Source organism: Phalacrocorax carbo, chromosome 16 (assembly GCF_963921805.1).
Source record: "Phalacrocorax carbo chromosome 16, bPhaCar2.1, whole genome shotgun sequence".
Lineage (NCBI taxonomy): Eukaryota > Metazoa > Chordata > Aves > Suliformes > Phalacrocoracidae > Phalacrocorax > Phalacrocorax carbo.
The window spans coordinates 7,015,039-7,029,720 of NC_087528.1; the positions used below are offsets into that span (position 1 = coordinate 7,015,039).

Consider the following 14,682-nt stretch of genomic DNA (forward strand, 5'->3'; position numbering starts at 1 on the left):
CTCTCAGGTGCCAAGGAGAACAGGACGGTGGTGTGAACCTGTGCTGCCTTGTGCCCCCATGCAATGTGGGCAGCATCCTTTGGCAGCTGCCACGGTCCTCATCCATGGAAGTTCTTTGCTTTGGTGGATGTGAGTCAGAGCCCAAAGCAACAGAGGTGTTTTTGTCTTAATTCATTATTGCAGCACACCTGTGTGCTAGGCAGAGAGGGGACACGCACACAAACAACGCTTGTGCAACTTTGGGAGTTGGACTCGATGATCCTTATGGGTCTCTTCCAAGTTGAGATATTCTGTGATTAACTTTCCTGTGGTCATGGACAGGGTTGTTAGAGCTGAAACTGGAGCGTGCACATCCCGGTGCCCAGTTGCTTCTGTCCATCGCCTCCTCCCCTCTTTATCCGATGGGTCACGAGGCAGCGTCTGTCCCTGACAGAGCATCTCACAGCTGGGGTGAATCAGCAGAGAACTGAACGTTTCCACTTTGCGCCTGCCTGGGAGATCCCAGCACCGAGGAGGAAGGTGCTGATCCCTGGAGAGGTATGCAGGGAGAAAGCTGGTGCTGGGGGTCAGCTCAGGGCAGCCAAGCCCCAACGGGGCTGGAATTTCCATGACAGCAGGCGCTCCCAGCTCTGCTGCATCGAGTGCCTTTCCTGCGAGGTGATGTTGCCACTGTTTGCACAGAGGTGCTGCTGTTTGGGAGGAGCCGTGCCCTTTCCCCCGGGGCCATCGAAGTTCAAGCAGCTGGATGCACATGCCAGATGAGTTCAGCCAAAGTGTTGTAACAGGGTTTTTAATATTAAAGTCTCTTGTGCCCTAAGCTGAAAGCTGTATGCAGGTAAACCTCTCGTATCTACCATCTCCCACTTACATTAGCACCTAAAGTGCGATGAATTTAGGGCTGGTTTGCATTGCATCTGTTCTCTGAAGAAAAACTGGCTAATCTAGAGGTTGCCTCAGCAGTGCAGGATGTCAGGGGAGGACTCTGTCTTGCCTTGCCACATCTGCAGATACCACAGTGGTCCTGGCACCAGCTCAACAGGGACATGATAGGTGGCCCCACGCTGGGCCTGCCGTTCCCTCGCTGAGTTTGGGAGTGGTTCTGTACCTGGGCTGGAAGGGGCATCATCTGGAAAAGCTGTTTGTTGTCACCTCCCTGTTTCTGCTGAACTGTTAGCATCAGAAGGAAGCATGTTGCTGCTCTTCATTGGTCTTTGAGTATGAAAATGGGTGCTGAAGGCCCTGTTCCTCTCTCATGATGGTATTCCTGCAAGCAAACACTGGAGCAGGGTGCAGGGAACACATCGGGGCAGAGTCCAGCTGGGAGGTGAAGTGTAAGGTCCTGGCAGTGGAAGGTCCAAGGCAGTGTTGGAGCCCATGAAACAGCTCAGTGAGGTGGCAGCAACTTCTGTGGGACACAAAAGATCATCCTAAACCATGATACCCTCTCCCATGCAGTTGCGTTTTACTACCCCTCCATCCGACAGCCAGTCTTCATCTCCAGCCTGGCGTTGGGTGTTGGTGTCCACAAAACCTGCTGGAAGGTTGCTCCAGCACATGATCATCCCAGTGCTCCTACGGACTAGAGCTGCAGAGGGGCTCAGCTTGTTTAGTGGGGGATTACAGGAGGGTACAGAATGGGCTCCCTGTCCCCTTCCCAGAGTCCCTGCAGCCCTGAGTTCAGTGCATATCTTAGCACAGGATCTCGTGTCTAATCTCTATCAAAGCTTCTCTTCCGCTTCACACTCTGGTCTTAACTCCTGTAAAATTTAGAGGTGCACTCTTATCAGAGTGACAAACAGGCTCTTGTAACCAAAATGTGCAGATAGATAAGAAGAAATTGCATCCCTCTGGTTTCTATATTGACACGAATAAACACAGCAGCCTGCAGCCCTTTTGCAGGATGTGTTAAGAGGAAAATGGCCAGAGTAAGAGAGATTAGCCTGAATCAGGAAATTACCTTCAAAATTGAATTACTGAAATACAGAGCTTATTGAAAGGCAGGCAAATAGGTTCTGATATTTGCACAGTTTGGTGACATTTCTGTATGTTTCTGCACCGCAGGATCCAGAGATTAGTCTGCTGGAGTCCTTATTGCAAAGCTTTCTGCTTGCCTTCTTCCAGCGTTTTGTTCTTGTGCTGTTCAGAGCTTCGCCACCAAACTGACTCCTGCTGGAGGCCAATCTCGAGGCAGGCACGAAGGACTGACCTTGTGATTTTACCTTGCAGTAAAGCTGAAGATCTTTGTCTCCATTGTGTTTGTGCCTCAGCAGAGCTGACCTACGTCAGCGGCCGCAAGTTGAAAACGCAGCTCGCTCTTGCAGTGGAGACAGGCCCTGAGACACAAATAACCCTGGCGTGATCCGAGCAGACGTTGCACAACCTCTGCCATGCGGTTCATTCGGTGCACCTCTGTCGCTCCTTGCAAAAGCCCTGCTATTTTGGTTTGGGGCCTCTTCTGCACTAGGTTTATTACAGGTTGCAGAATTGAGTCAGAGGAGCGAGCTGAGCCCTGTGACGGAGAAACCCCGGGGCAGCTGGGTGCTGGGGCACGGCTGCCGACGGGGCAGGACAGCAACTTACATGTGCAGCATTGTAATGTGGGTGCTACGGTATTGGCAAGCAGTTTGGGATCGGCCGGTATACAGGTACTGGGTGACCTCTGCCCAGGCAGTCGCATGCCATGCTCTTCTTATCTCCTCGGGAATTAAAATGGAAGATGAATGCAGCATCATCTGCTCGGGCTTTGTGCCAGCAGTTCAGGGTTTCCTATTGTACAGGTTTCCAGATGTTGGTTTTCCAGATGGAGATGCTGGGTTTTTCTGTCTCCATGTTTTCATTGCTCAAACTGACTTTGAGAAGAGAAAGTATCTGCCTCTGGGTTGTGGCTCTGAGGTCATCTCCTCTTTGCCAAAGCAAATTTGGTCACACCTGGGGCAGTGTGTTGGCTGGTTAAGTCTCTGGGAGGAGCAGGTTGCCCCCACTCGGTGTGGTGTGTCTCAGCTGTCAGAGCCAGAAAGGAGAGGCAGAGCAAGGAGAAGTGACTCAAGTGCTCCCTTTAGCCTGCTGGCATTTCCAGGTTTGGTATGAAATGAGATTTACTTATTTATTTATTTTTGGAAAAAAGCACCCAAGAGGAGCAGTGGAGGACTAGGACTTCAGAGGAAGTTAGGGCTGTCCGTGGCACCTCTTCATCGGGCAGTGTTTCAGGCATATCCTGCTTCCCATGCATGTTGGCAAAATCCATCACAGTCATAAAAGCGCTTTTGCCTTTCCTGCTGCCCGTCCGGAAATGCAGTTCCTGTCGGGGGGGCTTAAATTCTTGAGATATAAAGGTGTGATTTGCAGGGTGGACACGGGGGGCAGCGACGGGGCTGGCAGCAGCAGTGGCGTGCTCAGACCCAGATGTGCCAACGGCCACCAAATGAGCCGACATCTCTGCGGCACCAGAACAGGAGGAAGCAAGCCCAGAGCTGGGAGACGTCTCAGCCCCCGACCGCGGCAGGCTCGGCTCCCTTCTCCTGAGCAGCCCTGAAATGAGTTGTTAAGGAAACAGATTTCAGGTTTGCTGTTTCCAAGGAGTTACTGCAGACAACCGCGAGGGAAGACACAGATAAAGGACATGCAGGAAATGTCCCTGTCCTATGCAGAGGACATACCATGTTCCTAGATGGAGCATCTCCATTTGCCTCCGACTTGACCCAGTTGCTCATGGCAGTGCTGGAGGGGCAGCCAGTGTTGCTTGGACACCCTTACTTATTGACAGGGCTATGGAGAGAGCAGATGAATTATATTTCAAGGAGGCAAATAAAGCACAATATCCACTTCATCTCTTCCCTTGGCCTTTGGTTGAAACTTCAACAGGTTTTAAGAATCTCTTGCACATTAAATACTTTTTCTGTGGCTTAATGGGGTGTTGGAAAACAGATTTTCAGGCCCACTTCCACAATATTGGTGTTTACATGAACATCTAGCTTTTGGTTTTCTCCAGAAACTAGGGCTTGACTAAAGCTCTGCGTTTGCAAACTGGGTGGTGAGCACAGCTCAGGCACTCACCCACCCTGCCCCTGTCACCCTGTTTTGAGCATCGTGCAATGTGGTTTTATGTAGCTTTACCAAAGGGTTACCGAGATACGCAACATAGCCATGGAGGCAGAGGTGGTGAGGGAGCTTCCTTTGCACCTGCCCACCCCAGCCACCAAACCACTGTCACCGACACCAGCCTCTTTATCTGTCCCAAAAATATTTAAATCAAAAAGGCATGGTCTGATCCCGTGCTTTGACTGCCATTATGGCAAAATTCAGAGGCTTTCATGCAGCCAAAGCGCATGGAGGAAAGCAGTGGTGATGCAGGAAGCGCTGTGGTCATGGCTGTGGAGATACCACAACAACCCATGGGAAGGCAACTGGGGCTGCCTCTGGCAAGTAGCTGCCCAGGAAGATGCATTTGTACTACTACACCTCTGTACACCAGAAGTGGCTGGTTCATTAATTTACACCCATTTCTGTTTGCTCTTTTTGACTGAGGACTTGATTTTCATTTCAGCTGGAACAGAGCCAGCTTGTAAAAATAAGTCCAGGTACAGCCCTGGCAGCACGGCTTCTCCCTCAGACCCACGCATTTAAAATACACTTTGTTATCTACATATATTTTAATTTTTAAGCTCAACGATTTGGCAGGGAATGTCAAGTGTCTTTGCTCGATGACTGTTATTTAGTCTAGAGGTGGTGAGTGTTTGACTGCGGGGACACCAGGAACGCACCCAGCCTTCCCGCTCCTCTTGCAGTGGGCTGGGGTGTCCCCACTTGTGGGATTCCTTGGTGGAGAGACTTGGGCAGAATTAAAGGCTTTTCACCTCGAGATCTGATGAGCAGTGATGAGCGGTTGCTGGGGCAGATGACTGAGGACCAAAGGAGAAGGGCAAGTCCATCACCTGCCGTCGAGCTCTCGTGTGTGCCAGGATGGGTTTGTATCAGCTCTAACCATGATGTGTGCCTTAACCTCTACTAAATTGCAAGCAATAATAAACCTGTGGGATGACCTTTAATACTTGTCTAAAAAATATTTTTTCCCCCTCTTCGGTCATCCTGTGTGAGACTGATGCTAAACATGGGGTTACTACGTCTTCTACAGCAGCCGTTGCTCCAGGTGACCCTGCTCTGCCCTGGGTACCATGAGCAGCTTTAAGATATCTTAGTATTTATCTGCCTGGGTCCAGGCATGTTAATGGGCAAAGTCCTCAGAGGTTTGGGTATTTCCACCTGGCCTGTAAGGCTTGAACTTCTTTCTGGCAGCATCAAATCTACCATTGCTTCCTGAAATACGGGCTGGAACTGGACTGTGGGTAAGAGATGCCCTTTGCAGTTGAAGGCCAAGTCTTTGCATAAAGAGCTGTCTCCGTCTGGCCATTTCCAGGGCATCTGGGACAAAAAAAAAAGTTAATTTCCTGCTTTTGCAAGAACAATCTTAGTTTGGGGTTTTGCACCTAAGGCATGGCCACGGGTCCTTTCCCAGCTCAAAGTGGGCGCAGTGGCACGTCGGTGTCAGGTGGAGCGTTGGTTGTGCGGCTGTGTGGTACAGGGCTCAGTCGTGCGGAGCCCACGAGATGCCCGTCCACTCCTGTTCCATGGAAACACATCCAGCACTTCCATTTTGCCCTTATTCTAGGGGTGAGGGTTTTGCTTATGCAGTTGAGTACAGCTGATAAGGGAAAAGCAGATCATTTGGCTTTCAAACCCTTTCAAGAAATCAGACAAAAAGTCCTGAGGAAAGGCAGGAATAGTAAATGAGCCACTTCTATCTCTTAAAAAAGTGGCAGAAAGAAGCATTTCTCACCTGTGAAATTTTACCAGCAAATTACATGCTAAAGAGTGTTATTTGAAAGAAAGTGTTGCTACATGGCTATTGAACACAGCATTAATAATAAATTGTGGTGAAGACAGAACCGGTTAATATCCTTTGAAGGAAATAGGAGCTTTTTGTGGCAAGGTACCATTTACTTTGGATTATATCATAAGAAGTTTTTGACTTCAGTGAGAAGCCTGGAGACTGGGGAATGGGGTTTTCCTTCAGAAGTAAAAGTTTATTTTCTGTTACAGCGTATGTGGGCAGTGAATTCCTCTGTCTTCCCTTTCTTTATTATTCTCTGTTATGCTTCCTACCCTTTTGCTGTGAAACTTTGAAGTTTCCTTTTTCAATATTGATATTTGACGCTGCCCTAATTGGAAGGGGCTAGCAACATTAATCTCTCTGTACGCTCTGTCAGTGCTGGTGGGAAGAGGTTAACAAGCCCATTGGAAGTTGTATTTTTCTCCCCTCCCTCAGGATCTGGGTTTAAGACCTTCACAGGGAAGTATTTAATGTGTTTTCATTAAGTCAGGTTTTCATTTTCCTATTACAATTTTGCTTTCGGGCCTCACTTGGTTCTCAGCATTGACTTTCCTGGGCTGGCCTAGCCAATGCCCGTGGGGGAGGCAGGCGTGGGTAGCTGGGCACAGCAGGTTGCAGTAATGTTGCAGCGCAGTGCTTGCATCGCTGCTCTCCTGCTCAGTGCACTTGCCCAGAAAGCACTGAGGTTTTTTTAAAGGTGGCAACTTCTCTAGCACTGGTCGGTTCAGTATTTACTGTGGGTGATTGCTTTGCTAAAACCAAGTAGGTTTAAGCTTGTGCTTAACATTATGGATACCCTGCATGTTTTGCTGAATCAAAATTTGGTTCTGGAGATGTCTCTCAGCATCACTCCAAACCAGTCTGTTTTTTTCCCTCAATTATTCTTAAAACTTGGCTTTTGAGTCAAGTGCTTGTGGAAATCTCCGTGTGGAAAATTGCAGGGAGAGCTCTCAAATGTGCTTTAGCTTGAAGGCTCAGAGACCAGAAAGCCACCAGTGGTTGTTTACACAGAAAACTCATGACTTTTTGGATGCCGGGGAGCAGATGCATGATCCCATCTGTTGATCAACAAGGACTGTGAACCTTTCTGCAGAAGGAGCCACGTTTAGACTTCATGCTTTGTATGGTGGCTCGCTGGGACTTTCCCTGTTGCAAATCCCAAGGAGTTGCTGTGAACCCCCTGCACTGATGCTCAAGCCCCGGCTGGTTTGTGCCTCAGGATTGAGCCTCGTGCTGTTGTTTTGGTGTCTGAGACACCAGGGGCTTCTGCGCAGCTCAAACATGGATGTCTGGTGTCTGCCATGGGTTGCTTTTGTGCTTCAGCCTGCCTCTGAGTTGGGGACTTCTTTATTTAGTCACCTGTTTTTATCAGATTTGCAGTCTCCAAAAGCTCAATTTCTCTGTCAAATGGGGCTGAAACTGGCCAGTGGATTTACACTTACCACAAGGGATGCAGACTGTCAAATACACACATGCGGTGATTTTCTTCAGGAAACAAAGCTAAAAATAATAATGATTCATAAAAACACTACGGAAAATACTGGTTTTCTGGTGGATGGAACAGGTAACATCCAATTTTGTATGTTATTAAGCTGCCTCCACATTTTGAGCTCCTGTACAGATGACTTTCTCTGCAAACTGCAATTTAATACAGCGTCATCTTTCAAAGCCAATGTCTGCTATGGTAAACTGGGGGATTTTATTTTGACAGCAAGATACTTGCTTGGCAGTTGTTATTGAAGAGAACTGATCTTGGGGCTTCCAATTATTTTTTTTTTTTCTAAAAAAAGAGCCCTCTAAGTATCAGTGTTTGCCTTTGAGGAGAAACTCCTTCAAGCACGTGTGACCTGGACCCTTGTTCGGAGCAGCTGCAGAGCCTCAGCTGAGCTCCCCCCCACATGCGGCAGGGAGCCGGGGAGCTGCGTCGCAGGGCTGGGGGGGGACCCTGGTTCCTGCACCCCGCTGCAGCCTGCCGGGGTGGCAGCCATGGCTCTGCAGAGCGGTGCTGACTGCTGCTCCGTGCTTCTGGTTTTGAGGCAGTGTCATGTTCAGGATTGCTAACGCTTCCTGCAAGACACTTGCAGACACCGGCCCCAGAAGGCTTGGAGAGACAAGCATTTTGCATGTTGTAACAAAAGGAGCTCAGAAACTTTGCCTGATCCAGTTGAGAGGCATGAAATTGCCTGATTGCAGCCCAAGACTTTCATTAAATAACCATGCGGTGAGCCACGGCGCAGAGGTAACTGCTTTCCCCCTCCGCACTGCGAGCTAATCCTGCAGGAGCTGTTGGTGCTGCAGGTGCGAGTCCCAGCTGTGGCAATTCCTGTTTGCAATCCCTTCTCCTAGTGCCATCGTGAAATCCGTGTTTTATTCTTGCTACTGCTGTTGCGTTCTTCTTTCTTGAAAAGAAAACCCCAAAGAACGTTAAACTGTGTCTGTGTCTTGGCAACTCGAATACGCGAACAGATTGTGCTTCAAAAAAATGGCAAAGTTTCAAAATATTGTATTCTGTGAAGAAGAGACAAGGAAAATAAACTCCCCAAAGTGCAGATTTTATTTCACCAGAAGGCGGAAGGCTTTTAATATTTATTTGGGTTTGGCATTTTGCTACCTACTTCTTCTGCTGACACCACTTGTGAACCATGATAAGATTAAATGCTGTTTAACCTGTTTTGGTTCACGTTCAAATTAGGTTAATTTCTAGTAGGTTCATTTTCACCCTCGCAGAGCTGCCTGAGAGCAGGTTCCTGAGGTTCAGGTACAGCACATGGGGTTGTACGAGCAAATCCACAAAGGAAAGAAAGAAAAAAGGAAAGAACAGAGCAAATTTGTGCTTGTTTCTCTTTTGACTTTGGTGGTTGTGTGAATGTCATTGGAGCAGTGCAGATAGATGGTCAATGTGTAGAAGTATGCCATGAGACGGCTGGTGAGCGTTAATAGGAAGAGTTCAGCTCTAGATCTGAAGAGGCAGTTCCTGCCTCTGTGGGCAAATGAACAAATTTCTGTGTCTTGAATCCCACGTGCAAAATAAGGATGAAGATACTGCTTTTCTTGTGCCTGTGGTTGCCTTGTTTGCTTGAACTGCAAGAGGATGCAGGAAGGGTTTTGGAGGCAGAGAGGTCACGGGGATGGCAGCCTTAGAAATTGCCAGAGAAACGGGTTTTGTTTGCCTGCGTTGCAAGACCTGTATTTTTGAGATTCCTTTTTTAGCTAAAGCATGACAGCATCAAGAACACTGTTACCCATTTAGCATCCTGTTGGATCCAATGTGCACTTGGCGCAGCTTGAGCAAGAAATGCTATCTAGAACATCTTGCACATCAGGACTTCCTTCTCACTTGTGCCTTCTAGAGACCTATGTAGTACAACTAAGAAAACTAGAAGGAAAAGGGTCAAAGAACAGCTCTGCTAACTGTAGGAATTCCTCCACTTGTTTTTACAATGTTTTTACTTCCTTACGGAGCAGTTTTTACCTCTTGGGAAAATTGAGAGCTATTCTTCATGCTTCTGAGTGACCTTGCTTCTTTTATTTTGCCTTTTCTGTGCTAGACTGGAAGTTCCTTGGGGCTTTTTCCCCCTCAACCCCCTTTTTTAAATATGCAGCGCTGTAGATTTCTAATAACAACAGTGAGTGTGCACAGTGGTTTCCAATAAGTGCTTTTCCCACGAGGTGTCGGCTGGGTTGTCACAGCCTGTCCCATCCTGGAATGACTCTTTGCCAAAAGGAGTGAGTGTGATCCTGTCTTTTGGAGCAGACAAGGGGAAAAAAAAAAGTTTGGCAATCTGAATTGTCTAATTGCTTCAAAAAGGTCATTTTCAGTTCTGGGTGCCTGCACTTCGATCTACCACCCCTCTGGCACTGGGGTGCACAGACATCTATTGACATGAGTTTGTGTCAAGAGAAAGAACAAACTCAAACATGTATAGGTAAAGTTTGAAAGAGAGTGTTGGGAATAGAGAGTAAAACTCATGCTTAAAAGAAAGACAGTAATTGATATAAACTGTTAGATTAAAAATGCTTAACGCCGAAATTAGATGCTTGTGCCGTTTTGGGGACCAGGGATTTTATTTCACAGCCAAACAGCCAGATATTTACCTTGGGGTTTTGGTGACATGACTTATGTTTTCAGGTTATTTTATCCATGAATGCAAAACCCCGTGCTGAAATGTGGCTGTATATGTTTAGTCATAAAAAGGTTCTTGTATTTCTCTAGTCTGCCTGGCTCTTGTGTCTGCCGGCTTGGACCCCCTTTACAGGAGAGCCTGCATTTGAACTACTTCAGAGCTTGAGCTTCATCCAGCTCAGAAAAGCTTGGCTGGTCAGTGTGAACAGAAACAAACGGCTTTGAAGCCTGCAAACTTAATTTTTGCTTTATTTTTGCTGGGTTTGCACAACTTTAATGACCAAGAGGTGAAACATTCATTTAAACAGAACCAGAATCTGGTTCTGGACTTTCAGATTCAATTTTAAAAAGATTTTTAATCGTGACAGGCTTCGCAGTTATGTATCTGGAATAGTTTAAAATCTAAGAAGCATTTTAAGGGATCCTATGTGGGCAGGGCTGATGAAGGAGAAATACCTTTCTCTCTGCATTTTCACATGGCCTGCCTTTGCCAGAGCTCTTGCCTGTTTTCTGTACCAAGTTGGCAGCCAGACCTTGCAGGTCTAAATGAAGCGTTACTGAACAAAGGCACTTTATGTTTTGAACTCTGTGCCCTGAGTCTACACCAGCCTGGCCAGGCATTTATGTTAAATAAGGTCAACAAATATAGACAAGCTGTGTTTTGCAAATTAAAACAAAACAAAACAACAACAAAAAAAGCGCCTTTCTTTAATTCTGCCTCTTTCTTGTTTCACAGGCAAGAAGAGAAACCCTGGGCTGAAAATTCCTAAAGAAGCATTTGAGCAACCACAGACAAGCTCCACGTAAGTCTGCAAACACTAAGGCAGAATAAAAAGAAAACCACGAACCCCAGCTGCCTTCCAGCCTTTGCTAGCGCCTGCACTGCCATGGCCAGGGGCTGGCAGCTGGTTGTGGCCAGCACCCAGGGCTCATGCTTGCTTGTCTGGGATAACGGGGACCCTTCACGAGGAACAGGGGCAAAACACCTAGTTTAATTTTGGCACCATTAGGGAGGATAATAACAACCCTTGTCTTTCTCTTGTAGCCCCAGGTGCAACCAGGGGGGCTCAGCCCATCACTGTCTACCCATCACTGCCTGTGCTACCTCTCATGTGCTGCTTAATGATGTGCCCAGGAAAAGGAAAAAACAGAATGGGCTCCCAGTTTAAACCGATGTGGCACTTTTGCCACCCAGTTTGATGGTCAAGCCGTGAAAATGCATCCCCTTCCCTAAATACTCAACCTTGCAAAAGAAAACCGTGTGTTTTTTAGGCAATTTGTGCAACTCCAGCCTGCTTGGCTTTCTTTGCTTCCTTGAGGATTGACTTTTATTAGCCTGTTAACCCATGCTGTTTGACTTAGGTAATAATTTACAGTGGTTTTAGACCTTTATGCCCATTTAATCCATTTTTCATACAGGCTGGCAGAGATTTGGTGCTTGCCACCTGGCTTGCCTTTTGCAATGAATCTCTCTGGGTTCCTGCATGAGGAAGTTGGATGCAAGAAATGCCAACTCCAGCAGCTTCCTTCCTGCCCTGTTTTTGGGGTGACTTTGTGAATATTGGCTGTACCTGTTGACCCTGCAAAGCTAGGAAATGGGTTAGGCTGCTCAGGGCTGCGAGGGCTGCTGGCCTGAAGGTCCAAGGGTATGGCCTGGGGGACCATGGGGGTTATATTTACTTATTGAGGGAAATTTGATCTTTGTAAGGAACATTTCACATCTTTTTCTTTTTCTCTCCTGCAGGCCACCCAGAGATCTAGACTCCAAAGCCTGCATCTCTATTGGCGAGGAGGTAAGACTAGGAGTTATGGTGAGAAGATGACCTCTGGGGACAGGTGACCATCCTGGGCTGACTGCTGTGGTTCTGGCTGCTTGTCCAGGCAGGCGGCTCATGGGATTGCTTAACTTCAGCCCGTAGAAAAGGGCAGATTAATAAACACCAGCTATTAGAAAAAAATGTAGCCCATTTTGCTTGAAATAGAAAGCAGTTGCTGGATGAATAAAAGCTAAGAAGAGCCAGCCAGGGAGCTTGTGTGAGCCGTTACAGCCACCTCTATCCACAGAGAGCCGACTAGTGTCTGGTGTTTGTGCTTCTCCAACAAGGGCTGTCTGTGTGGGACCGATGGCCCCAATGCCAGCTGCGGTGTGACCTACTGCTTGTCACCGCTCTGATGAACATGTCCCAAGATGCTCACCCTCTGCATCCCATGACACCTGGGTCCCCTGCAAGTTTTCCACCTTGCAAATTCCTTCCTTGGAATCCCCTGGAAATAACAATTACAAAACAAGGGGATTGCTAACAGCGGATTTTACTCTCCTTTGCAGTTGCTTTGCTGATTTAAAGCCTTCATCCAAAGTATTTCCTTTTGCTAATATTGAAGGCCATCTCATCAGGAGTCTAACTCACAGTAGATCTTCCTGTCCTGGAAGCAAATCCTTCTGACAGCATGGAAACCAGTCCACCTGCTATTATAGCAGGGAAAAAACAAAACGGAGGACAGCATTTTTGATAGGAGAAAATGGCACAGCAGCCTTCATAAAAGCACTTTAAAGCTGGGCAATAAATTTATTAGGTGCAAAAGACGGGCCTTGGTGTCAGCAAGTTAATTTATGAAGTGAAATGTTAATCCGATAGTGTTTTATAATGTCTATCTTTGGATGCTTTTTCTTTCATTTTGGATTTTTTATTTTCCCTGGCATGGAGCAGGGGCTGGAAGGTGGAAAGAGTGTGAGATGCCTCTGGAGCAAAATGGTGCAGCACCAAGGCAGAGAAAATGCCTGCTGCTAGAGCAGGCACCCGCTCCAAGAAAATCATTTCTCCCCTGCAGTCCCAGGGATGAGGAAAAGCTCAAGCGCTCCAAAAAGGCTCCATGCATCGAGGCAGAGAGCCCATGTTGGACGGTGCAAAGAGAAAGGCACTTGTAAAACCCAGAGCTCAGTCTTTTTTACAGACATAGATATGTGGCTATCTTGGAGGGACTGACATGCCATGGCTTCCATTTTCCATAGATCTGTTACCTGCTTGTCTAGCCAAGTTCCTTTAGGATGTGCTCCCTCTTCCACCAGCCTTTCTACACTCACCCCTGATCCCTAGGGAAAGCCATTTTCCCTCCTCTCCCTTTAAACTTTGCTGCTAAATTTAAAAGGGTCCTTGAGAGAGTCAAAGTGCTTCTTTGGAGAGGGTCCTGATGAACAGTAGGAGCAGTGTCTGGTAGCCAGAGATGCTTAAATCTCTGCCGTAACACAAAAATGTTAGTCAGGGCTCCTTTTGCAGGTGACGTAGCTACGAGTGAGTGACCGGGAGCCCGAGCGCACAGTAACGCAGTGTATGGGCCCTGCACGCCGTGGCATCCCCAGCCAGCACATTTCAGGCTGCAGGTTTTTTTTTGCTGTGCCATCAAAAAGCGGTGTGGGATTATGCACCGTGAATCAGTTCATTATAACCAGCTTCTTTCTGTAGGATGATTGACTGATGTGGTTGTGCGTTCAGCAAACAGAATGGCTGGTTTTAGTAGCAAAGACATATTTTAAACTTCCAAAAATAATAATAAGCAAAAAACAGAGCTGCTGCACAATATCGCGGCAGAAAGGAGAAGGGCAGGTTAGAATGCAGGGCTCCAAACAAAGTCATCCTTTGTGTAAGGCCAGGAGAAGGAGATCTCAAATCCTTGACAAAATAAGTCCTCTGTGGTTTAAAAATGGGGCACGTTCAGCTGGTATTTGGCCCATCTACAGATCTGGTGAAATAAGCTTTTACAGGCCTTAAAAAAACCTGGAGACATTTCCACGATTGTCTGTGGGAGGAGGAGGATGGAAGGGGGAAAAAAAAAAAGAGACTGAAGGTGATTCCTAGGGGAGAAGCTGCACGTGGCATTCTCCATCCCAGCCCGTTGAGGATGGAGAAGCTGAAGGTGCTGGCCGCTAAAGGTGGCTGGGAGAGGCTCTTGGGTGCGGGTGGCCGGGGGACAGCCTGCCACCGAGGGAGCGGTCCTTCCTGTGCCCACCCTGCTCAGGATGCTCGTCGACACAGGCTCCCTGCCCATGCGTTATGAGTCCTACGAAGAGATGTACATGCCCTCTTCAGAACTCTGCTAATGACCGCACAGCAGTTAATCCCTCTGACAGACCCTGAGGACCATGTTTCCAGCCTCATGAACACAGGAAGGGAGGGGAGCGCACAGGGGTGAATTTATGTGCCAAGCAGGGCTAGATTTTAGGATGGCAATTCACTCCTTCCATAGCACGTACTCGCAGCGGCCACCTTCGCCCTGATGGTTTTTTCCCCTGCAGAACTTTGAGGTGAAAGCTGATGACCTGGAGCCCATCTCCGAGCTGGGACGAGGTGCGTACGGGGTGGTGGAGAAGATGCGGCACATGCCTAGCGGGCAGATCATGGCAGTGAAGGTAGAGTGAGCCTCCGAGGTGCTTTCTGTCTGTGTCGTTGTGTGTGGCCACCCTCTGCGCTCTCGGTTGTGCACATTTCTAATCTCGCTTGTTCTGACACATGCCTTTACTGAGATTTACTTCTTTCCTTATGAAATCCTCTTTCTACACAGGGCAAAGGGTGCTGAGGTAGATTTGGGCCATTTAACCAAGAAAAGGGGTGTGTTTTTAAAAGTGTGATGCTCACCGTGTTTCCACCATTGCAGTGCATGCAAACATATTGTTAAC

General features: G+C 47.7%; 1 protein-coding gene across 1 annotated transcript in view; it reads left to right on the forward strand.

Annotated features, from left to right (window-relative positions):
- Positions 1-14,682, forward strand: part of MAP2K6 (mitogen-activated protein kinase kinase 6) — a 54,608-nt gene that overhangs the window by 15,012 nt on the left and 24,914 nt on the right. Inside the window, exons 2-4 of the mRNA XM_064467523.1 lie at positions 10,747-10,813; positions 11,755-11,803; positions 14,302-14,415. Of these exons, the coding sequence (XP_064323593.1) occupies positions 10,747-10,813; positions 11,755-11,803; positions 14,302-14,415 (230 nt within the window). The remainder of the gene's footprint in view (positions 1-10,746; positions 10,814-11,754; positions 11,804-14,301; positions 14,416-14,682) is intronic.